Here is a 24677-nt window from a genome sequence, read left to right as displayed (position 1 = left end):
AGTTGAATCGCCACCAGGAGAGGGTTCACACGATATCAGTAAAGAGACATCGGGTGCATCGCTCTTGGAATAGTTTATGTATACCCAGCAAAAAGAAGAAGATGAAAGGGAAGACAAGGGCCAACAAGAACAAAAGGAAGTATTTGATGATTATGAATTAGACGAATCATTTTTTTTCCATATGTGGAATCGATGAGGACCTAATGATGTAACTTTACATATCTACTTTGACCGGACATGTTATAGAATCGAAAACGTATTATATGATTTTGTTTCATGACGCTTGATCATTGGATGTTTGGATATTTTCTGATCATTTTTTTATGTTTAAAAAGGCATATCTTGAGAAAAGCTTGGACAATAAATATTAATCAAAATATGTTTCCTGAATAACGCAAATATTATTGGCTATAGCTAACACTTTTACAACAATAGATCGTTCATATTGAACAATTGTTGTGGGTAGACATCTACATTAAAATTTGCATTCGGTTTCAGCAGCTCGTTATATACTAAACCTTGCTGATCCCACCATATGCAGAACAAGACCTTATAGTCATGGATATTCATGGACTAATCTATGATTTTATGCGCTTGGAATTATATTTGTAGTATATCCATTTTTCATCACCAGCCAGAATATGCTAGCCAGAACCTTCCATGTTGCTTTGGTAAGCAATGAAACCGTGATGAAACGGTGTGAAATAACATTTTCAATCAGTGTGTGTTATAGAAGTTTTTCTCTTTTTAGATCTTTTTCATGGCGTGTAAATGCCTGGAGAGTTTAAGCTTGGTTTAATCTTAGCATTCATTGTTTTCAAACTATTTTGGTGGACTAGGGTGTTCCTTGTCATTGATACCAAGTTTGTCATTTGAAATTATTCAAACAAAACCAAACCATTGGGATATGGTGGAGAAATATCACCATACATTTTTAAAAGGGTTTAGTAGGTTTTCGTAGTAGATTTCTTTATATCAAAAAACAGAAGTAACGAATGTTGGAAATGCTATTTTGGGAAATCTGTTGTTTTACGTAATGAAATGTCATACATGTCAAAGCATAGAATTTGACAGTTAGGTTATATTATTCACAAAATATAAAGATATATAATGGAATATTAAATGGGCTCACCCGTAACCATGTTTGGACTCTGCGCCTGAGTCACTAGAGAGCCGGATGTATAAAAGTAGAAACTGACAATTTTTTTTCTTTCGATTTGAATTTTTTAAAAATATATTTTAAAGTTTCCTTTTACCAACTATGGGTTTATCTGGACTGAGCCTAGAGTTTAACGTGGGCTCCGAACCACAGTCCTCAGCATTAAGCCTACCGACTGGCCAGTGACCAACTTTAGAAATCATCCCAGAAGACATCCGGTCTTACCCAGCTTGGTTACTGGCGTGACTGGGATCATTTTCCTTGCCGGATTTTACACTCTTGCCTAGAACATTCACAAAATTTAAACAATCACAAACATAAATTTACGACCATGCCCCAGCAGGATTCGAACCCACGGCTATCGCAACAATAGGAGGACTGTCCCATCGCCTTTACCACTGCGCCACCAAGCCGGCGATTTGAAATTTGTAGAACATTTTAGTCTTTCTTCTATTTTTCTGTATTATTTTAAGGAAATTTGCTGTTATGGCGTTATTTTTGTAGCATTTAAGGGACATATTATTTGTTTAAAGGAAAAAATAGAACAAAAGTTTTAGTTATAGGATTCTGCTCTAGCGCTGAAAGGGTTTATGAAAATATGCAATAATAAATATAAAACGACTAGATAGTATAATAATAAAATATAAAGGACTAATTGTATTTGTGGTTATATTGGAACAATAATTGTTACATATATATTTTTATTATTCTACCATTGTTCTTATGTTATATTATCTAAATATTATATAGTGGTAGAAGAAGCCAATTTTAATTCGATTCGTATCTTGAAACTAGTGTTAATATCTTAAACACATATATACAAATATAAACCAAATATTAATAAAAAATAGATATAAACAAATATTTAATTAAATTAATTAAACAAATATAAACAGTATATAACATCCTAGGCAAGGAAATGTAATAGGAGATATATATAAATAAAAGAATGTTTAGAAATTAAAATTCATATATAATTCCCCCTTTATATTATTTTTATTATTTTTTATTGACTCGTATTTTTGAAACTTCATTTTTTAACTATTTTTTGGGAATACTGTTTTTCAAATCTTAGTACTTATTGTAAAATTATGGTATTGTGTTACAAAATTTAAGGCAATAACAATATACAGTTAGAAAATAATTTATCGATTTTCAGATTAAATAGTGGTTCTTTATGTATTTTGAAAATTTTTTATGCAAATATTAACTAGTATTTAAAAAAACTACGTTTAAATAATTATTTAATACTTATTTTTAGATTTCCCCCTATAATAAATATTCTCGTATTGCGCGTCTAAGAGCAACTTGGTTACGATTTATAAATAAGGGATCCCATTCTATGCCTGTTTATTTTATGATGTTATTTAACAATTAATTATATTAATCATTCGAATAATCACCAGTAATTAAAAGTCATCTATGGTCCTAATAGTTTCGATTTAATTGCTCTCATATACGTTTTCGGTCATATATTTCGCAATATATTAGGTGCTTGCATTTTTATCAGACGCACATACTCTCAATAAATGCGTTTTTAGAGTGAAAAAATGCTCGGTACACACGCGAGCACCTAACATAATCCCATTTGTTATGTTCCATAGATACAAGAAATATGAAATTCGATAGTTATAAAAATTATTTTTTGCTCTTTTTTCAATATGGAATTTATACTTATAAAAAACTAATGGATAACAATGGATTATTTACAGCGATAAGCGGTATACATTTATATAAAGAAAGTAAAACGTTTTTTTTATCAAATACGCGCTCACCAAAACACACACACACGGTCACACACGATTTTCTGTTTACCTGACAATACTTTTATCGTATTCTTGATGGTGGATATTTCAGAAATGACACTTTCATCGTTGGTCGGTGGAACGCTGTGCGCTCGACACAGAACCGCTAAAAACACAATTAAACGATACATTCTGGTGTCGGCCGCAGTCCGGCTGTCTCGGGCTTTGAGCACGAACAAAAAAAATCGGTAGTGGCGCACCAAAAGATTCGGCTCCCTTTTCCAGATGGCCAAGTAATAAAAAGCTATATATCGACGCTGAACCATCATCTTCATTAATCACGTCGATGATCCAGCCAGATTTATAACCGTTTTTTGTTTAGGTGATGGTTTAATTGCTTTTGCAATTACCAGAGATGCGGGAACGAGCGCCAAACGTTGATGCGAATGATTTTATACTACGACGTTGATTTTTTACTATCTCTCAGTCTTCATCTCTCTTTCTATAACATTCTCTAATTGGCTCCGATTTACATACATAAAAGAAGGTTATTTTGAGAAAATATTTAAATCAATTAGTACATTGTTTAATGTTTTTATGTATCATTTCCTACAGAATTTAAAGCAAATATTCCTTTCTCAATAACAAATATATATGTTGTTATGTTATATATGCTGTTATTATACAATATGTGTGCAATTATGGGGTTGCAAAACAATATTCTCGGCAGCATTGTTAACGCCTCTTCATACATTAGAAATGAGGACAGCCACACATATCTAAGGGTACCAAGGCTCAGAGAAAAAATTAAAAGGTTTTCTGCTCGATAACAGTGAACTTACCCAGAGATTGAGGGTACACCGAAGTTTTTAAATTGTTGAAGTTTTCATCGTTTCATATATATAAAATATGATGATCTTTTTGATAATTCCTGCTATATCACAAAGTACCTTATAAAATTTTTAATCAACTTGATAGAAATAGTTTGTTTTTTAAATGCAGTCATGACAATTTTTAACATGATCATTCTTCATCGATTTCTATTTATCAATACTGATTTCAACTTTTTAAAAATGATTATTTTAACACCACAGACAAGCAAAGTTCTGGACAGTAAAGCAAAATTGTAAAGTGTAATAACACAAAAACAATTTTCAATCACTTGAAAATTATGGGAATGATCAAACAGCTTAGATAATTTGTGCCACCTGAATTATAACCAAGAGAAATTGAAACGTGTTTAGTTATATGTGTGTAAAATAATGAGGGCGCCCTGGTCATGCATCAACATCTACGAAAAAGTCGAATTTGTATAACTTCAAGCTAATACTCTCTATTTGGTGGCATTAGCTTGGTGAGATAGATCTAATAAATCCATCAATGGTTTCGATCGCTATCGACTAGCAAAGACACAACAATGTTTTTCAGCATGAAAACGCTCGACCACATGTTACAAAACCGGTGAAAGAACAGTTGAAGACATTAAAATAGGAAGTGTTACTCTACCCACCGTATACTCTCGACCTTGCTCCTTCTGATTATTATTTGTTACGACATATGAGTGATCATCTATCTGAGCAGCGTTATCTGAGCCTACCTTCACTCGTTATGAAGATTGGATCGTCTCGAATATATGCTCAAAAGATGTGAAAAGTAGCATCTATCGATGGACAATACTTCGAATAAAAAAGAAATAATTAACAAAAAAACTGCAAAACTAATTCATAGACCTATACAAAAACGCTTTGAGCTAATAGAGTTAGGTGTGAAAAATTGTTTTCAAAAAAAAAAATCATGTTTTAAAACATGTATATACTGAATAATTCAATAATACTAAATCGAAAACTTAACGTTATGTTATCAAACTATATTATTAGATATCAAATTTAACCATTGTTTATATTTATATTTCATGCCCATCAATATACATGAAATACAATCCTAATATTAACCAGGTTTTTTTACGAATGTTTACATCCAGATTGCCGAAAGTGTTAAAAGAACCTGAACCGATTCACCAATGCAGTTAGCAAACGGCTGCATTAGTTGATGGACTTGATGTCGGCTTATGGTCTGGAGCTAACGTTAGCAGTAGGTCTAGTCCAGATAAAATGTAATAAAATGAATAATAATCTTTTTAACTATAACATGTAACATAATTTATTTTACATCACCAAAAAGACTGAATAACTTATTAAATAATTAATCTCGATTTTAGATAAATAAGTGGCAACCCTCGTATATATTCAATATTTTACTACTTAATTTATATGTTTTTAATTTTTCTCAATTAAAGCAGATAAACCCAACACGACATTATGTATCTTAATTGCGATTTTGATTATGACTTGTTAAGCTGTTTAAAATTATTATAGTTTATTCTGTCTGTGGATTTGTTTAGACGTTATGTTGTTGATATACCTGTTGTTTGTATTTTCGTTTATACCATTTATACAAAATATACTTTATTATGGTGAGTAATTTTGCTGAATTTATTTCAATTTTTATATTATTATAAAATAAACTCTGATTAGTTGTTAATATCTCTCTCTCTCTGCTTCATTTTCACACTTGAGTATTGTTGTTTTCTTGCTAGTTAAACTAACCTGTGAATATATATTTATCAAATTTAGTTTTGAAATGTAATCTTTATTATGTTAATTACCAATACTGTCTTATGATATGCAAACTCGAATTTTATAAAATTATGTTTTTACATTTACTATTTAATATACTTTTAAGCTAACTGCTATAGTATTAAATCAATATACTTTTAGGACCAAACATTTATAAAAAAATATATTACTCAATTAATTTAAGAAATGGGTAAAAATGTCTAAATTAAATTGTAATATTTAAACTTTCTTGGAATATTTTTATATATTTTACAAAACGTTTAATACTTTTTCATATACGTATTCGGTATGCTGTATAGTACCAAAATACTGTAATTATTATTAACTTTGGAGATACTATTACTCTATTATTCAGACTTTATTAAACATTGTTTTTTGTTTCTGTAAGAGATCAACATATATTTAGATTAAATTTGCGGGCCCCTAAAATCTGGAGGACTAAGCTCTATTCTAATTAGCCTGCTGGTAAATCCTCATATTAGTATGTTGAAAATTTAGGTTCATTTTTGAAGTATCAATATTATTGTCAGTGAATAGTTTATTCAGACATTTCACAATGTCAGATATTAGATTATTATTAGTGATAGAGTAATAGAGAGTCAACTCAATAGAGGTCTCTGGTGAAAAATTTTGCTTTGCACAGATAGGGTTATATGGGCTATTTAAGTATTGGCCAATTTAAATCTACATTATAGGCACCTGTAAAAACATTTCTCTGTGAAGACGCTTGATTGGTTATTTGATAAAGTTTGCCACGCAGGTGCCGCACGTGACAGCCCTGACGTCACGTTTAATTAACCAATAAAATTTAAATAAAAAGAATTATAGACAAAGAACTTTGGAACAGTTCAAAATTACTTCTTCCGTCTCTATTTCATATTTGCTTAGTGCCATCAATTTAATCTATTAGAGTTCTGTGTTTTTGTTTTCTTATACTGAAAGTTAATTTTGAGTCTTTTCCTGTTAAAATTCTGTTTATCTATTTTATCCAAAAGTTTATGGCGCACCATATTATTTTTAATATCCTAAAACTGTGCGGAGCTCGATGGCATTGATTATTCACATTTCTATCAAGTTCATCGCATACTAATTCGATATGAGAAAGGTCTGGCAATTGTGATGGCCATTTCATTATTTACAAAATTTCTTCATTTGGGTTTTGTTCGGGCAACAATTGATATAATTTAAATGATAGTTTAGAGTATTTATATTGTTAAAAAAACAAAACTGCGGCCAATTAGATTCACTCTCGAATTCTCCTGAAGTGTTTTCAGATAACCATCTTTATTTAGTTTTCCATCAATTTTAATTATACGACCTGGTTTATTACTACCGACACTATGCTTAACGGTCTGCATAATGCAGCATTCTAAAGCTCGTTTGTTTATCAAAGCACAATGACACTTCTATTAAACCTAAACATTTTAAATTTGGCCTCATTCGTCCATATTTGATTTTACCAGTTTTTTCGTCTAGTTTTTATGTATTTCAGCCTACTCTAACCTATATTTCGTGAGTCTCGTTTTATCGTCTCGTTCGTTTCTTAACAGTTGTCGTTGAAACTGGCTTTTCTGTGTATGAGGTTGTTCTGTGATTTAAAAGAGCGGCCATTTGTAGACCGCGATTTCGTTTCGATAATATTACAACAAACTTGTTTTGTTGTAAATTTTGGACATCTACTATGAGTAGATATATTATCAGTAGTGATTTACGATCTCTTCCGATCTTAATTTCCTGCGCCATAGAAATTTGTGACGTTGAAACATCGCAATGTTGCCGCATTAACTCGTAAGTTTTAGTTCAGTTTGGCTTTAACTTGTTTTCACACTACCATGAGGTAGAGTTTCTAGGCGCGTTCTTTATGTAGTGGTATCCCACTGGAGGCCTACTCCACCTAATTAACGACTATATATCAAAGTAATGTATTTTAATTTTATTCGAGACCATATTCAACTTTTTTCGTTTAGTTCTTCTTTCTTCTAATGCATTTACTATATCTACAAAACAGTTAGTATTCATTCTCTCCTCATACATTCTAACCTAATGCTCATGTTTAATTCTGAACAATTATAATCATATCTGTGCACACAAAACTTTTAGGCCCTACAATACAATTTTCTACAGTTATATTATATTAATTATATGCATACCTTTAGTTGTTTCCACTCTCATTACTCTATCCCATTTCCAGCATTTCACAGCATTATCACATAACCTGAAAGTTTCCTTTAGTCACTTTCACTTTCCGACTCACGGTCCAATTTAATCACTAAACATTTAATCTAAAACATGTTCACGATTCCACCACTTATCAATTACTTCCTCTGTATGTCTTATCGAGTTTATCCAAATCGAAGGTGTTATGATTGACAATGCTTCTTTCCACATATCCAAACAGCTCTTGATGGAATATCCTTCTCCACCACCATGTCTATTATAATAACTCTTTGTTGTCCCCCATATCAACTCGATTGGATTGAATATACAGTGATAGGGAGGAAGTTGTAGCCATCTGATCTACTGTGTATCTTTCTTCGGGCTTATTTAAAAAAAGGAAATTGCAATAAACGCAATGAAACATTTCATTTATATTTACCTAGTAAAAATTTGAAGTAGTTCAGTTTTTTCGCATAGTCTCTTCAAAACTCAATTCATGTTTTGAAAGCCATTCATTCATTGCACACTTTGTTGCCTATGATATGGTGCATTGTCCATAATAGTAACAGATGGTTCTAGGTTTTTTAACAACAGATTTCCAAACCGTAACAAAAACATGTTAGGGTTAGTTTCTCCATGGTAATCGCCCGATATGGAGGGAAACACTAATTCCTCTCCAGGAATATAACCATTCTTATTACCTGCATGAACAGCAATATATCTGCAAATAGTTATAAATAAATGTAATGACCAACAAAACCTAATCGAATGCTATTGTAACTTTTACAATTTTCGATCAATTATTGTTGTTTTTACACTTTTTTTGTTACTGTCTTGCAAACAGTGCCCTATTGAACCATTTTTAAATATCCAAGTTTTATCAAGACACATAAATTTAAATAATCTATATTCCTTGATTTTATTATACGCCTTTAAAAATTTAATTCTTTTTAAGGCAATGTCTGGAAGTTCAATTTAATCTCTTCGAGGGTTATCTTTGCACTATTTAAATAATATGCCTTGTAAGAGGATATGAAAGGATGTCTTACATGCCTCAAAAAGCTGAATGTTCCTAACTCTTTTATGAATACTCTCCAGGCTAACAATTTTAACTGAAATAATTTTATTAAATTATGTATCGATAAAATAGTTTGTGTACTCACCTTTTTTATACATTTCGTATTTTTGATCTCCATTATATCTGAGTAGAGCCAATATCAAGATGGCCAAGATTCGTCACCCAATTCGTATGTAGATGGATTTTCTTGGGTGAATCTAATACATTGTTCTTCATTTTTTAAGCCATGTTATTCACAGTACCCATACTAATATTTAGCGCAGCAGCAACATGCTAAAAGGAATTTTCAATAAAATTGCAGCAATTTATATCATTTAGAATCATCAATAATTACCTCTCCAACGGAAATTATAGGCAAAAAGGGACTTCCATGAATTTGTGACTCTGACTGTCTATTGTTTTCGGAATTTTCAAACTAAATGGTATCATATATTTCGGAGCGATTTAAAATTTATCAAAATAATGCAAGCGCTAAAATAGCATTTGTCGTTTTATAACCTGTAGTGATTATTACTAATAGTTTAAATAATTTTGCGTACGTCTGACAACGGGACATATGCGAAATTCTTGAAACCAATAGTTTATATATATATATATATACTATAATATTAAAATAAATTATATTTAATAATATTTTTGTTGAATTATTTTATTTAGATTAGAATGTTGTTGTATGTTAAAGCCATAGTGATCTAAAACTCAGAGTTGATGCGGCAGCATTACGACGTTTTGACGTCACATATTTTGATGACGCATATATAAATAAACATTGAATAGACTATAGAACTCTGCTTTTAACACAACGTACGCGCTTATAAACTATTGTAACTTATATGAACGACACACAATATACGGAGCTCTAAACTAATAGTTCTTGAAATTGAAATTAAAATTATAATAAAACCTATATTTAAAAGATTTTATATTTAATAAAAAACAATGACCAAAACCACCAATCTAAGATATCAATAACTGACAATAGTACAACAGCAACATTTGTGGTCATAAAACATGTGTGACAGTGTGTTTTCAAAATAAGAGAGAATTGATAAGAGATTGGTAATTTTATTTATTACTAATGTGTATTTATTACTATGTTCTCGTAAAAAAAACTCTATTAAACTCACTACCAAACTCGTACTCCAATCAACATGTTTATTTAAGGTTTATTTGTTGTAGTATTTTTATGTTAACTAAAATATAGTGAAATATTTTGAATGGTGGTGTGTAGATATTAAATTTTTTTTTTAGATTCACCATGCGTTATTAAAAAAGATAACAGTACTGGTAGATGCGTTTATATTCAGGAATGCCCGCACGTCATTCCCGGTATAAAAAAATGGATATTTCCAGAGACTTGTTTTTTTGAAAAATCTGAAGTGGTAATATGCTGTCCCAATAAAGAAGATTCTTTCAGAATCCCACATACGAGGATGGACTCAACACCTACCAAACCAGGAGAAAAAGCAGAAGAACGTAAGTTACGAGTTGTTCGTTTTTTTTATATTAAAGTTGCCTTGATATTTTTAAATTGTGTAACTAACTATTGTATATATTGTATCATAAATTATTTGTTGTTGTTCAGTAATTAAAAATCCTATAATTACACTTTGAGCGTTATTTTCTGCAACGTGAAGATAAGAAAGATAGAAAAAAAGAAAGAAAGAAGGAAATAAAGAATGAAAGAAAGAAAGAAAGAAAGAAAGAAAGAAAGAAAGAAAGAAAGAAAGAAAGAAAGAAAGAAAGAAAGAAAGAAATTTAAAGGGGTTTTGTCGCTTGAGGCTTAAATTTTTTAGGAATTTTTACTAGAATGAAAAACAAGAGACATTCTTACCTTTAATATAAAAAATATAAAAAGCAGTTGTAGGCTATATCTCCCACTATTAAATAGCAACCAAATACTCTTAATATATAGTACATATATTAATACCTCTTACTATGCACACAAAGACTGTGACATCGATGATTTAAAAAAGGATATTCTATTCCATTAATACAAATTTTAAGGACATCATTGGCCAACAAAAAAAAACCTAAACAAAATATGTGAGTTGTCGAACTGAACTGAAATGAATAAAAACAGAAAATTCTTTATTAGTATGAGTTATAATAGCTAATAGCTATAATTTTGGAAATACAATTTAAAAAAATATTTCGGCAAAATTTTTGTAATTTAAAAAAATTGCTTCTTTTCTGTTTCTTCAAATTGCTTAAAATAGTAAAATAAAATCCGGGTAAAAACATCCCAAAAAAGTACTTAAAATTTGAAACCAAGCTTCGGGCAGCGTAACTCAGATAATGGTCTTTAAGGCATCAACTTAATCAACGTTTTTTGATACACATTGACATACACTACATGTATTATAAGGTTCTTGCATGTATTCTGATAAAATTTTCCCATTTTGTCGAGAAAAATTAGTACAGTGTATATTAACCAAATATTTTTTTAAATTTTTCGTCTCATATAGTGTCGAAAGAATGATGTTGATTTAGCAGTAATGCAATCATCGATCCATGATGTTCCCTTCTTCAGGAATTTATAATTCATGAACTAGTTATATACTTAAAACTCTCAACTTTCAAATTCTGAGATTAGAATGCTCTCTTAATTCAACCCTCAGCGATGAAACGTTACCAAGGACTATTGTTCATGGATAATTTTCCGACTTATTGGTAGTAAGGCAGTAAATATGACAGAAGAGTAAAAGAATAAATACTTTCATAATGAATTAATATGTATATACCATATTCCAGAATATAAGTGGAAACCCTCGTAACGTTTTATGAGCACTAGTATATGTTGGGCAATAGGTCATATTATATATCAAATGACGGAACATCTATCTTAATATTAAGTGTTGGGTTTTCCCATTTATATTTATCAATATTTTTCCGTTTCTATAGTTCATCGTCGATTAAGAAGTTATAGAGTTTTTTAATTTTAACAGGCTTATTTAATTTATTCTTTGCCATTCAGTATCTGCTTATAAATCGCCACTGCAAGTTATACGATTGGTCAACTTGTCCAAGCGATAAAACCTTAAACAAACCAGCCAACATCAATACGTCAAATTTAATGTTAATGTAAGCATAAGTACCGTATATGAAGCAGACAGCAGGAAAGTGAACATGAAATGTATATTAAAATGTAATAATGACAGGCTAGTTGAGCGCAGGCGCACTTAAATAAAATGAATGACATTTCAATTTTAGTTAGGTTATGTTTAAGGTTTTTATTGTTTATATGCACAGAGAAATAGAGATTTAACTTTATAGGAAATTTTGGGGAAATGTTTCGCGACGTCCAACATCTAGATGTTGCTACTTGGAACTTGTTACTTGCTTTAATAGCTGTGCTAAGAGTCGCGACTGATTATCTCACTTTGTTTCTATTTTGCGTTTATTGTTTATTTATTTTGAGCGTCATTTTCAGTATGCCTGACGTAAGGAATAGTGATTTTAAATCATAGAGTAATATATAGACTGTTAACTTAATAAAAATAATTTTAGAATTGTTTTGCGAGGTCTCAGAAGGAAGGCGCTGAGAACGTTATTTCGCTAAATTTCATTGGTTATTTTAAATTACCATTACAGGCACCTATAAAGAAGATATTTTAATAGAAAAGCATTTCATTGGTCGAGGACTTCATACCTATCCCTATGACGTCACATTTTACTGACCAATTAGATTTCAAATAAAACCCAAATGTAATTTTTCAAAATTATTTATTTAAATAAAATTCTGTATAAATACAAATAGTATAAAATATCATAAAGCTAAAATATAAGTATATAATGAATAAATATAATGAATTTAAATAAAAAATAATAAAATATAAATATATAAATAAAAAATAATTAAATGTGAATATAAGAAAGGCTGCAATCTAATTGAATACATAAGATATCTCCTGGCAAATATAATCAAAATTGTCTATAGCGCTGTTTCCTTTTTCATATTTCTTTAGTGCTATCAATTTAAATAATATGTATTAAATTTTCTATCTTTTTATTCCCTCATTTTTAAAGCAGAGTAGCACAGCTGAAAGTCTGTGTCTGTTTAGATTTTACTTGCTTGTTCAATGCAAAAATGTATTGATATAATTATTTTTACCATGTTATTGTGAAAATTATGGAACGGATCTTTAAAACCGTTAAATTATATGATATACCAAAAACCGTACTTTAAAGAACGGCGACAAAAAAATTAAAATGTATGATATGTATCAAAATTACTACTGTGCTTTTATTATGGTAAAATCGAGGAGTTAAAGGGACCGCTTAAGGATTTATTAACAATATAATAAAACAGCCTCTTGTCTATAAAATCAAGCTTATCTTGTTGATCTACACATTATATAATTTTATTTTGTACTGATGTATTTTTTAACATTTTTGTTGAAAAGATTATCTCGGTTAAGGAGCCTTAAGCCAAAGTATTTAACCAATATGCATTTGTTTCAAGTAAATGAACCCCTTCAAAATAATTAAGTTTTTAATTGATGACACTTACAAGCCACTTTTTATAGCTAATAAAAACTTTCAAATAATATAATCATATTTACCTTCAATGTAATTTTGCCATCGCTCGATTTAGACACATTTTGGTTTTAAAGGGTGGGTAATATTTTCATGATTTCTTCTGTTGTATTCCTATGAATAACAATATATATGAATATACATGCTTTATATAAATAATCACACACACACCCTTAATATAGCTAACTTAGGTTGTTTCTACCTAGGAAAACGACACCTGTTTTTTATTTTCGCACATATACTGGATACACAACACTTTTGAGAATGAAGATACATTGTAATCAAATAATTGTGATTATAATTAAATATGCTGATCGTACTCAATGTCAGACACACACAAATGGTGTTCTAAACGAACCACAGAAACAAACAATCGTGTTATAGAAATTGGCCAATCAAATGCTTTTGTAAGGAAATTCAAATAAACGAATAAAAAAGTGGTCTCAGAGCCAGCATAACTTGTAAAACATTTCCTCGATTTTGCTTATTCAAGTAAAATCTCTATATATACTTTATGGTTTAGATTTTTAAAACATTTAGGGATTAAATTATTAGTCTATTAGTATATATAAGTTGGTAGTAAAATAAGTACACTGAATTCTCGATGTAAGTGTTGTGTACTCGGATGCACAGATCGTGAAAAAATGCAGATTAGTTTTCCTTCAAAGAAGTATTTGGCTCTCATGAAAAAATAGTTGATAATATTAAAAAACCAGAACTTATTGTAGTACCAAAGTACCAAATTACCAAACCAAGAATTGACGATCGTTAGGGCATGTTTTGTTGTTATAAGTTGGGGTAAGTTTATATATATATATATATATATATATATATATATATATATATATATATATATATATATATATATATGAAATATTTAATTTTTAATTTTAGAAATTAATCACCTTCCGAAAGAAGCTACACAAATGGCTATATACTTTTTTTTGTATCACTAGTTGCACCTCCACTGAAATAATAGATCCTAATGCAAACCTATTGAAAGGGGATTAACCGAAATTCAATAAACGAGTAATGTTAGTGCAAAGCAACTCAGCACTTAAATAGTGCAAAAGCTATTACCCAAGTATGAACAAATTTGTTAAAGTATCATCACATTAAAATTTAATAACTACCTTGAGGGGTGCATTTCATTACTTAACCAAGATAGTTAGGAATTTTTTTCCTTCTGTTAGAGCTCATGAACTCAGGAATATACGTCCTTCATCTAGTCTATTTGAGAAATCGTTTGAAGCGCCCATAATTTAATTGTTTTCATTTCATTCGCCCTCAGGAAATACTGAAGAGGATGAACATGAGGGCCCTTTAGATAAAATGCATTCTATTCTAGTAGGGGATGAGCCTATAACTTCAATTTCAGTTGTTCCTATATGAACAAACAAGTCAAGGCAATATCTTATGGTCCAGAAAATTGTTTTATTGTACTGTCAGTAGGTCTTTGAGCTATCTCTTTTATTTTATCCCGCAATATTGGCGCGTCGATTATAAAATATATTCTTGTCAAATGTCAAGAAAATGTAAATGTAAATCATTTTTATTGTACACTGCATCATGATTTTCCAGACATAATATTAAAAATAATAAGGTGCATCATATACACTTTTATAAAACGGATAAACAGAATGTATACAGGGAAAGACGTAAAAGTTTCATTCAATATAAGGAATCAAAAAGACGGAACTGTAATAGATCTTTAATAGATTAAATTGATAGCACTAAACAAATATGAAAAAGGAAAAAGACTGAAGAAGTAATTTTTATTTGTTCCAAAGTTTTTTGTTTACAGTTTTATATATATAATATTTATATTTTATTGATATATTTATTTTTAATGGTAATATTTATCTCATTCGTTGAATTGTATTTAATAAATTTATTTGAGAAATTAAATTGTTTTTTTATTTAAATTTTATTGCTGAATTAACGTGACGGTCTTGACATGGCAAATTTTATCAATGAACTAATCAAATGTCTTCAGAGCGAAATGTTTTTTCACAGTTGTCTATAATGCAGATTGATATGGGCCAATTAAGTTCAATGGAATGGACGATATATGAACACTATCTGAATGTTGGGTAAAGCAAAACTTTTTGCCAGAGGCCCCTATTGAGTTTTCTCTTTTGACTAAGGTTTTTCTTTAAAAAACAATTAATTACAATGCTTATCAATATTTTAGAAGAATTTAATGAAATTGAAAGTTGAAGAACTTAACTTAAAATAACATTAAACTTGTATCAACATATATGGTGCTCAAATTTACTAATATACCTTCTTCACTAAATATTATAACTGAATATTATTTTCAAAATAAAAGCTTATAACTAATGTATTGAAAACATTAATAAAGTAACAGTATGGGTGTATTATATCTTTTATTATATTCTTTTATTATGTTTTATTATATATTTTTATTATATCTTTTACTATATCTTTTATTTTAGTTACGTTTTTGAATAACCTTTGGATCAGTACACTAACAGATACTTGAGATTAACATATATATTCATAGATTTTTTAGTCTCAGTTTCGGTAGATTTTTTTAATCTATTTATAAATTTCCTAAAATATTCACAAACATATAAGAAATTAATAAGTCGGTAACTACATAACCATAGAATTAACAAATAATAAATACAACTTGATGGAGATTGTTGAAATGCGCATGGGCAGAACGGGCCAGTCATATAGTATATCTTGTTTCACTGTAGTCTACATGAAACGACGCCAATCTGATATAAGGTTCACAAGTAGACCGTGGTATCTACGAAAGCTAATTTTTGATGGCGATTTTTAACGAGTCGGTCAAGTTATCGGACTGTATTTTTTCGAATAAAATTTAAATAAGAAATTATTTCGTTTTCTTATATGCGGCCTATTTGGAAAACCATATAATATAAAGGCGATACATTCAAAATTTCATTGGAAGGAAATATTATTGTGTAATTTTCCTTTAATGTTTGTTTATAGAGTGTTCTGAGTACAAGGAAAGTTTGAGGAGAAGTTTTGATCCAAACAGACTCTATCCAGTCGTGGTAGGAGGAGCCAAAACTAGAAAAGATGAATTTCCGCATATGGTAATTATAGACTTAGATTTTCCAGCAAATGTGTTTTCTATAAATTTTTAAAATTATATTTATTACAGAAATTTAGAAAATTAACGCTAATAGGCTATTTTTTAATCTTAATTTACTACGGTTTACAATTACAAAATAGTTATTGTATGATAGTCGCTTTACTCCTAACATATAAGCCATTGTTTTAATGCGCATTTAGTTTTACTTATAACTTCACTGAATTAGATCAAATAGTTTTAATATCTTTAAGATTCTGACTTAACCATCATGTCTAGGTGCTGAAGAACATTAACATTAATGTGCTGATGGAGCCTTCGTTTTTTCTCTGTTCTTCATAGTGAATTTATTCAAATTAATTTCATAAAACAATTTTTATAAGAATTATAAGCAACCCGAACAGAATAACGACCACGCGCATCCCTGTGGCTGATTCTTTAGGAGGGAGGTGTTATGTAACACGACCCTGACTATCCAGCTATCTGTTTTAAAACTATCTGATAATATCCCTCAGTGTCAAGTCACCTCTTGTTTCCCTAAAATAAAACAGGTTCTAAAATAAAGTAACAATTTTTGGTTATAATATTTTAATTAATAAACCCATTAACAAAATATAACTTAGGATTGTTAGATAATTTAGATAGTTTAGGATTGTTGTGTGTTCTGTTTTGGTGCGTCTTTCAGCTGCTATAAAAAAATTAAATGAGACGATGACTAGAAACGAAAATGTAATTTGTTTTGTTTTTGTGACGTGACATTTAATTGCGACTAGAAAATTGAGTGCTGGACAATACTAGCAATAATATATAATAACAGATTTTCTCATTGTCTTAAGATTTAGTGATTTCAGGTTCAGATTGGTTATGATACCGATAATGGAACCAGCTGGAAATGTGGTGGGAGTTTAATAAGTGACCAATACGTCCTCACAGCTGCTCATTGTTTAAGCACTCTAAATTTGTAAGTAATTTTATAAACATTGAAGCTAAAATAATTTATTGCTGAATATATACTTAAGTACTGTTTATAAAAATTAACTGTTATTTATAATAAAAACATTATTTTGTTTTTCATAAAGTGATTCAATATCTATAAAAGTTTACGTTTTGGGAATAACATCTATATCTGCAGTCCCCTTTCAGCTTTCAAGAATTCATCATTAAATGATTAGCTTTTTCTTGTTTCAATAAATTTCCACCCTGTTAACCGTCCATTTATATTTTATTCAAACTCTCTTTTATCCATTATCTTCAAATATCATATGTCCTCAGTGCATTAGTTTTTCACTGTTAAAATCATCAAAGTGGGTACCAAATTACATGTCAAAAATGATGTTGTTTTTTCTATTTTATCAATTGGATGGATGACTTCGCCTTTGTTATTCGTAATTGTTGATCCTTTTAGCCATAGAAAAAAGAAATTTAGAAGTAAAAGTTATATGGAAAGATCGTGTCCCACGTTTAAGCTTTTCAGAATTCGAATTCTCGTCCGGCCTAGGTATTAATAATTCTAACCTAAGCAGTTAACGGCCATTTTTAGGTGATATAATTTGTGTTGTTTATTTACGTTAAGTTTTTCGGTATGTCTTTCTATTTATATTTCACAATTACTTTAGATAATTGTGTGTATCTTAATTTATTAGTGTAATAAAAAGAAAACCTTAAGGGATCTCTTATGATCTCCTACGTAGGTCCAGGAAAGTTTGTAATCATTTTAAAGAAGAAGACTAGACCAAAATATGAAAAGCCATGGCTGAAACAAGATGTAATCCCTACTAGTAATTTAAATAGTAAGTATTTTGTTAAATAATAATGATTTATTGCATTGAAACAATTAAGCAATATTTATTGAGATTCTTTACCTTTACTACCAGACAAGGAACATATGCCCCCAATGATAATATTAAATCACATAAGTTTTTTGATGCTGATAGATATATAATAGATTCTTCTACCCCAACAAGACCCAGAAGTAAGTATATAATAAGAAACTTATGCTTATTATTACAGAATGAAGGTTCTAACATGAAATGTATATGTTCATTTACAGCTAACTCAGCTTGTCCCATCAGTTTCGTTTCAGGTTGGATGAAAAACTAATGGCTTTATCGTTATTAAAATGCAGTGGCAGAGGATATAAACTATTATCGAAGATATTCTGCTTGCCTTCTACAAGAACATTAAGGCAGATACTGAATTAGGTTTCCTTTTGCTGCTGGAGTAGTAAGCTTTAATTTTGGTTGTTAGTTCAGAAACTTGACATTATAGACCGAACTGCAGTTGTCATATTTGATAAAATGTACCTCAATTTAGGTAGGTTGTTAATTTAGTTGATACTAAAAAATAATACTTTAACCATTAAACAGATCCATTAATAGTTATATTATCTTATCTTATATTATGAGAAGATAACATCAGTGGATTACGTATTTTGGGTAGTGGAGATATCTGTGATTATATATCTATGTAATTATAATATATCAATAAAATATATTTAAATATAATAATTTTTTTATTTTTCCAGTAAATTTTTTTTTAATTTCCCGATAAACATTTTTAAATTTCCCGCCGTAACTAACTGCCATACGGTGCATGCGTAAGCGCCCTCACATGGAGATTTCGAGAGTAACTTAGAACCAGTTTTAACATAGGAGATGCGCTTCTAAGTTCCTTTATTCTATGCTTTTAGCAACAATACATGGCTCAGTTTATTTAATTGACATCGATAGACATCTGTACAGACAGAGGATAAACATGGTGAACAGTAACCGTAATTATTGATAACAAAATAACTTGAACAATAAATTTAATAAGATATATTTTTCTACTTATTGAACCTAATCGACAATTGAAATATGATGGAGCGGCATTAGCATAAGTTTCTAAAAGAGTTTGGTGGGCTTTGATAGTAGATATTTTCAAATGGGATAATAAAAGTAATGAAATATATTTTAAATTTTAAGCGTTCCATGATTAGAATATTTATACACTGAGTATATGAATATAATAATATAAGAATGTTATTTTATGGCAAAACTTTCAGCAGTTAGGCTAGGTTCTTTAGCAGTTATTTACATTGATACTTCGCATTCTCACCAATTATGGTTACAGTACACAATTATAATTACACAATACACACTTACAATACTATTTATACTATCAGTTTCTTTGTTAAAGTTTCTCAATCAAATCAAATTTTTATAAATTTCAAATTTGATTTCTATGTGTTTTGCCGTATGTGTATTATTTGTATTCAAATGTAAGTAAAGCATATATTGTTTTCAGCGTAGGATAAGTTCTATATTCTGCATATACTTGTACAATGCGTAAAGAACTGACTAAACTGAAGAGGCTATAACTGTTGCTGTTTCTATTATTTACTAGGAACATATAATACATAATATGCGCAAAACATAAACTGCTCAACACAACGTATTCCATTGTATATTAAAATATTACACTACATTATATTTAAATCAAAACTGCATAGTATAAGAGCCCAGCAAGATTTGATTACTTAGTTTTGCTTTTGATGCAAAATGCCTCAAGCTAGACTAACTGGTTTTAATAATATAATTTTTAATAATGGTAATTTTAATGTAATGGGGTAATTTTTGTGATTTTTTTACCAACTTCAAAAATGACGAGGTTCTATATTCTGCTGTTTTTTTTAATGTATGTTCGCCGATTTCTCCGTCAATTATGGACCGATTTTCAACATTCTTTTTTATTCGAAAGAGTAAACTTTCGAGATGGTTCCATTGGAACCACATCAGGATTTGATAGGGGAAGGGGGGTGATAAATCCCACAATCTCAGGACCTTAAATTTCAAAGGCGCGTACAATGTTTTCACATATTTTTTATCTAAAATAATCAGATATTGGTATATAATGTTATTTCTGAACTGATGTAATGAAAAATCGGATGTAGTTCAGTGTAAACACCGGTTGTAGACACGCTGTAGGCAACTGTTTCTATGGTGTAATGGTAACCAACTGATAAGTTTGAAATCGGTGCCGAGCCCAAATAATACAAAAATAATAATATGGTTTTGTGACACATACACAAAAGTAAATTACGAACAAAACAAATATAATTTTTTGCTCGGCACCAACTTCAAAGTGATCAGTTGGTAATAGTTAAAATAATATTTTAAATAGATAAACAGATTTAGGTGGGTATTAAGCTAAATTGTGTATATAATAGAATATAAAATACCTTTAATGGATAGGTTAAATAAGGTTTCTGTTTATTTTTATTTAGTTGTTGCGACAATTTACAACGATTATTATGTAAATATTTTATTTTAAAATGCTTTTTTTGTATTAAGAATATAAGTTTGATTACTTTTTACATTTTAGTGAGTTCCTTATCTATTTTTGGAAGTCGGTTAATTTTTTTGTTAAAAATATTTTATTTAGCTAATTAAAAATAAACATATTTTATCTATATCTTGTGAAAATGTTGTATATATACTTTAGTTTATTTATAAAATAGTTTATCAACAAATTTTCAAATTATTTTTTAATCACTCAGAGAAAATCCTCTTCTGTGCGTCATGAGTCTTCATACAAGTAGGTGATTTGTGTATATTCTGGAGACTACAGTTTTCATCTGAAATAAATTTTTCGAAAAAATAGTGTTTTAAAGGGTCTCTTCGGCGTGAACTAACATTAAATATTAGAAAAAATGAAAATTTATTATATTCTTTATATATATATATATATAAATATATATAAAGAATTTATGTGAAATATTTCATAATTGTGTTTCATAATATGTGCAATTTTCGGATTGCTGCTGTTCTTTAGAGCTTCTTTGCTATCCACAGAGCTGTCCTGATTTTGTCATACTATGCGTCGATTGTCAACTTCTTGGACATAATTGAAGCTTCTGCTACCAACGATAATATTGATATTGAAGCTCGCCCAAAATGGTTGAAATGCTGGAAGTTCCTTCATTAATTAAACACGCGGTCAAGTATGGCGAGACCTCAACGATTTTTAAACCAGAATGCAAATGCTTTGGAGTCAATCACCAAACTGTTGAATTGAAGCTTTCATTTATACTTTGAGTATAACAGCTTACAAATCTCTTGAGTAAATCATCTTTCGATAAATATTCAATTCCTTTATTTTCATTTTTTTCTTCTTTCATTTTTTTCATTCTTTCTCTTCTTTGTTTTCTTGCTCTTCTATCACTTTTTCTACTTCTTAATTTTCACTACAGTTATTTGACCCCGATACGAAAACATTTTTTGTATAAATGAAACTCACGCTATGAAAGTTAAGTTTAAGCTAATTGTAAAACGTAAATATTCTTGTTGGGTCACTAATACTTCTATACATATATATACAAAATTTCTATTGTTAAAAAAAATTCTTTCAATGCCGCCCAGTACTACTTCACGCTCATTACCCATTAGACCGGAGGACGCTCACTAAAATGCTAATAATTATTAAATAATTTGTAATTTTATTTTGAAAATTTCAGAGTATATTCTTGAATAGTTGTACTATCGATTTATGATACAAAAAAGAATTAATTTTTTTAATCCTTTGCATCTATTTTCCCCCTTAACTTTTTTATTTCCTAGAAATCCCTGAGTGTTAGAATTTCTAACATTCTTCCTTATATTAAGAATAAATAGAATGCAATAATTGAAGAATGAAAATATAACTAACTTTGTTTATACATGTAATATGTTTATAGAATGTAAATAAAATGTATTCCCGACAGATACTATATAAACTAAATCCAATCCATTTATATTTATTTTTGCTGACCTAAAATTAGTAAAAATATTTTTAGTGTGTCGTTATATAATTAACTATTTTAATTTCAGTGGAGAAGCTCAACATGCAAGAATGGGTATAATCAGCGTATACCAAACAGCGAATCTTCAGCAATTCCGCATAATAAAACGTATTCCACATCCCAATTATACAGCATCCCAGCATTATCACGATATTGGTCTGGCGAAATTATCTCAACCTGCGAATTACAATAGATATATTCGTCCAGCTTGTCTACATGCGAAACATGAAATAGATTACAGTTGGTTTCTTCTTACGGGATGGGGTTATACCGAATATGCCGGTGAATCAAGTGATTTTTTGCAGAAACTGAAGCTAGAGTTGTATGATGTGGAAAAGTGTAGAAACGTATATCGGAATAATAGAAAGGCAATGTTGCCAAGTGGCATCAGGGACGACATCATGTTATGTGCAAGTGCACCAGATGCTATTGGAGACGCTTGTCTGGTTAGTATTAACATAATTCGTTAGTATTTCTGTTATTTTTTATAAAAAGCCACAACTCCAAACCAAATAAGTCTTCAGTTCAGTTTCTAAAATTCAATTAAACTTACCAACTTCTAGTACAAAAATAACACATTCAATGTAATGTGAAAAATCCGATGCAAATTAATGCAAAATCTGATATTTTTAAGATGTTAACGATCCCACATAGTTTTTAGGCTTATGTAATTTTTTCTGTTTTCTAGTTCTAAAATAAGTATGGATTTTAAACGAATGATGACGAATGATTGTCGCCAGGCAACATAAAACTGTTAAGGATAAATTTATTTTTATTTATTAATATATTGTTACTAGTCGTTACTAACTTAAAATTTTAAGCTTAAAACTACGTAATAATAACATAATAATACAAACCACATATGCTTTCAAAATTACATAAGATCACAACGTTTGGATCTCTTAAGCATACTACTTCAGTGTTCCATACTACTTCATCCAAGAATGGCAACACTTCGGTGTTTACCTGTGAGTGTAGTCTTTCCTTATGTCTTGTTGTGAATCTCTTAGTTTCCTCTAAAATAGTTGCGAAGGTCTTGTTATAAGTAACTCTTCCTGTAGTATCTGATTGCGTCCACATCATCTTAATATTTCTTCCTGCAGAACTTTCCCATAGCTGAATTACGTAGGACCATATGGTTTGTTGTATCTTGTAAATTTATTTGAATTTTAAGTCGAGATTTAAGTTTCCTTGTTATCTGTTAGATCTCGTAAATTCTTATTTATCGATTCATTTTTTATACGGAATGATTCCCTTCCAAAGGTTGCTTATAACCTATTTTTATTTTCTGGTTACTTTCAGGCCATTTTTTCATAACTTTCGTTTTATTTAAATATCATTTTCTTAATTTTTTAGACTTAATTGAATTCTTTGCCCTTGCCCTTAATTTCAAGGGTTTTATTCCAGCAGCATGCTGGATGCCTGCAGTATGTTTTTCTGCTTCGAAGTTTAATTATTTGGTTGTATTGGGTAGTATATTCCGCCAAATCCCTCCTCGTCTGTTAATTTGCGGCAAAAGTCAACTCAACCCAACTCTGTCTTGAGTAAAACTTATTTTGATAAGAACAGTATGACGGGAGCTCAACAAAGATAACAGTCATTGAAGGACTGCTACTGTGAAACTCTTGCCCCACTGCGAAAGAAGTGCCTTCAAACGGCCTTGTTTATGTATGGAGAACCTCAAAAGAAGCCTACGATCTGGACTATTTAGCTCTTACGTAACTGTATAGTTACAGTCAATGTCGTGGTATTCATCTGGTTTTCAATACCACACCACTTTGTTCACATTCCGTACTACGAAACTATATAGGACAGGAAACTATTTATCCGCTCTACGAACACTATTCGACGAAGAATTGGGAGCTGTTTTAATATCTATTAGTGGCTCAACATTTTATTAATAAATACATATTGTGGATATGTCAGATGTTTGTATTATGTTGTCTATATACTGCAATATAACTTTAATGTCGCATTCTAATATTAAAAGATTTTAAGAATCTATTAATAGTTGTATCATATGTCTATAAAATGTCTTCCTGAGATTTGCTAAGAAAATTCTAGTAAATTAGGACAACATTTTTATTATGCCATATTTTATACCATATTAATTTTATATTTATTACTTATGGTTATTTCTGTATTTCAGGGTGACTCTGGTGGACCTTTACAAGCCATAAAGGCGTATAATGGTAACTTTGATAATTTGTATTCTATTGTCGGCGTGACATCTTTTGGTAAAGGATGCGCTTTGACTAAAGGATTTCCTGGTATTTATACCAGAGTGTCATCATACATTCAATGGATAGAAGGTCAAGTATGGCCTTAATATTTTGTATCGTGAAGTAAATTGTATAAGAATAATTATTATTTATAATCTTCATCTAATATCTATATATAATATATATCTAATATAGTTCATGAAATGTAATATTTGAAGAAAATAAAATGTTGTGA

General features: G+C 29.7%; 2 protein-coding genes and 1 long non-coding RNA gene across 4 annotated transcripts in view; 1 reads left to right on the top strand and 2 right to left on the bottom strand.

Moving 5' to 3' along the window:
• Window positions 1–7965, bottom strand: part of LOC143191767 (uncharacterized) — a 17109-nt gene extending 9144 nt beyond the window's left edge. The window contains exon 1 of one of the 2 annotated variants that reach the window (XM_076397141.1): window positions 7691–7965. In XM_076397141.1, the coding sequence (XP_076253256.1) occupies window positions 7691–7712 (22 nt within the window). In that variant the 5' untranslated portion in view covers window positions 7713–7965. Of the gene's footprint in view, window positions 1–2974; window positions 3199–7690 lie in introns of those variants that run through there. The other variant, XM_076397140.1, reaches the window with a different exon arrangement.
• LOC143191776 (venom protease) lies at window positions 5193–24677 on the top strand. Its single transcript, XM_076397159.1, has 6 exons — window positions 5193–5377; window positions 10027–10251; window positions 16300–16406; window positions 17254–17363; window positions 22249–22666; window positions 24370–24677. The coding sequence occupies exons 1-6, from the start codon at window positions 5311–5313 to the stop codon at window positions 24547–24549; spliced, it is 1107 nt and encodes a 368-aa protein (XP_076253274.1). The 5' UTR covers window positions 5193–5310; the 3' UTR covers window positions 24550–24677.
• On the bottom strand, window positions 8047–8941 carry LOC143191778 (uncharacterized). Its single transcript, XR_013004613.1, has 4 exons — window positions 8861–8941; window positions 8747–8809; window positions 8137–8398; window positions 8047–8079 (listed from the first exon to the last, which is right to left on the bottom strand). It is a non-coding gene; the product is annotated as an uncharacterized LOC143191778 (long non-coding RNA).

Source organism: Rhynchophorus ferrugineus, unplaced genomic scaffold (genome assembly GCF_030347505.1).
Source record: "Rhynchophorus ferrugineus isolate W39M unplaced genomic scaffold, kcgeb_rfMv2 rfM2, whole genome shotgun sequence".
Taxonomy (NCBI): domain Eukaryota; kingdom Metazoa; phylum Arthropoda; class Insecta; order Coleoptera; family Curculionidae; genus Rhynchophorus; species Rhynchophorus ferrugineus.
The sequence above is the reverse complement of the archived record's forward strand: the minus strand, read 5'-3'. Positions and strand labels throughout refer to the sequence as shown.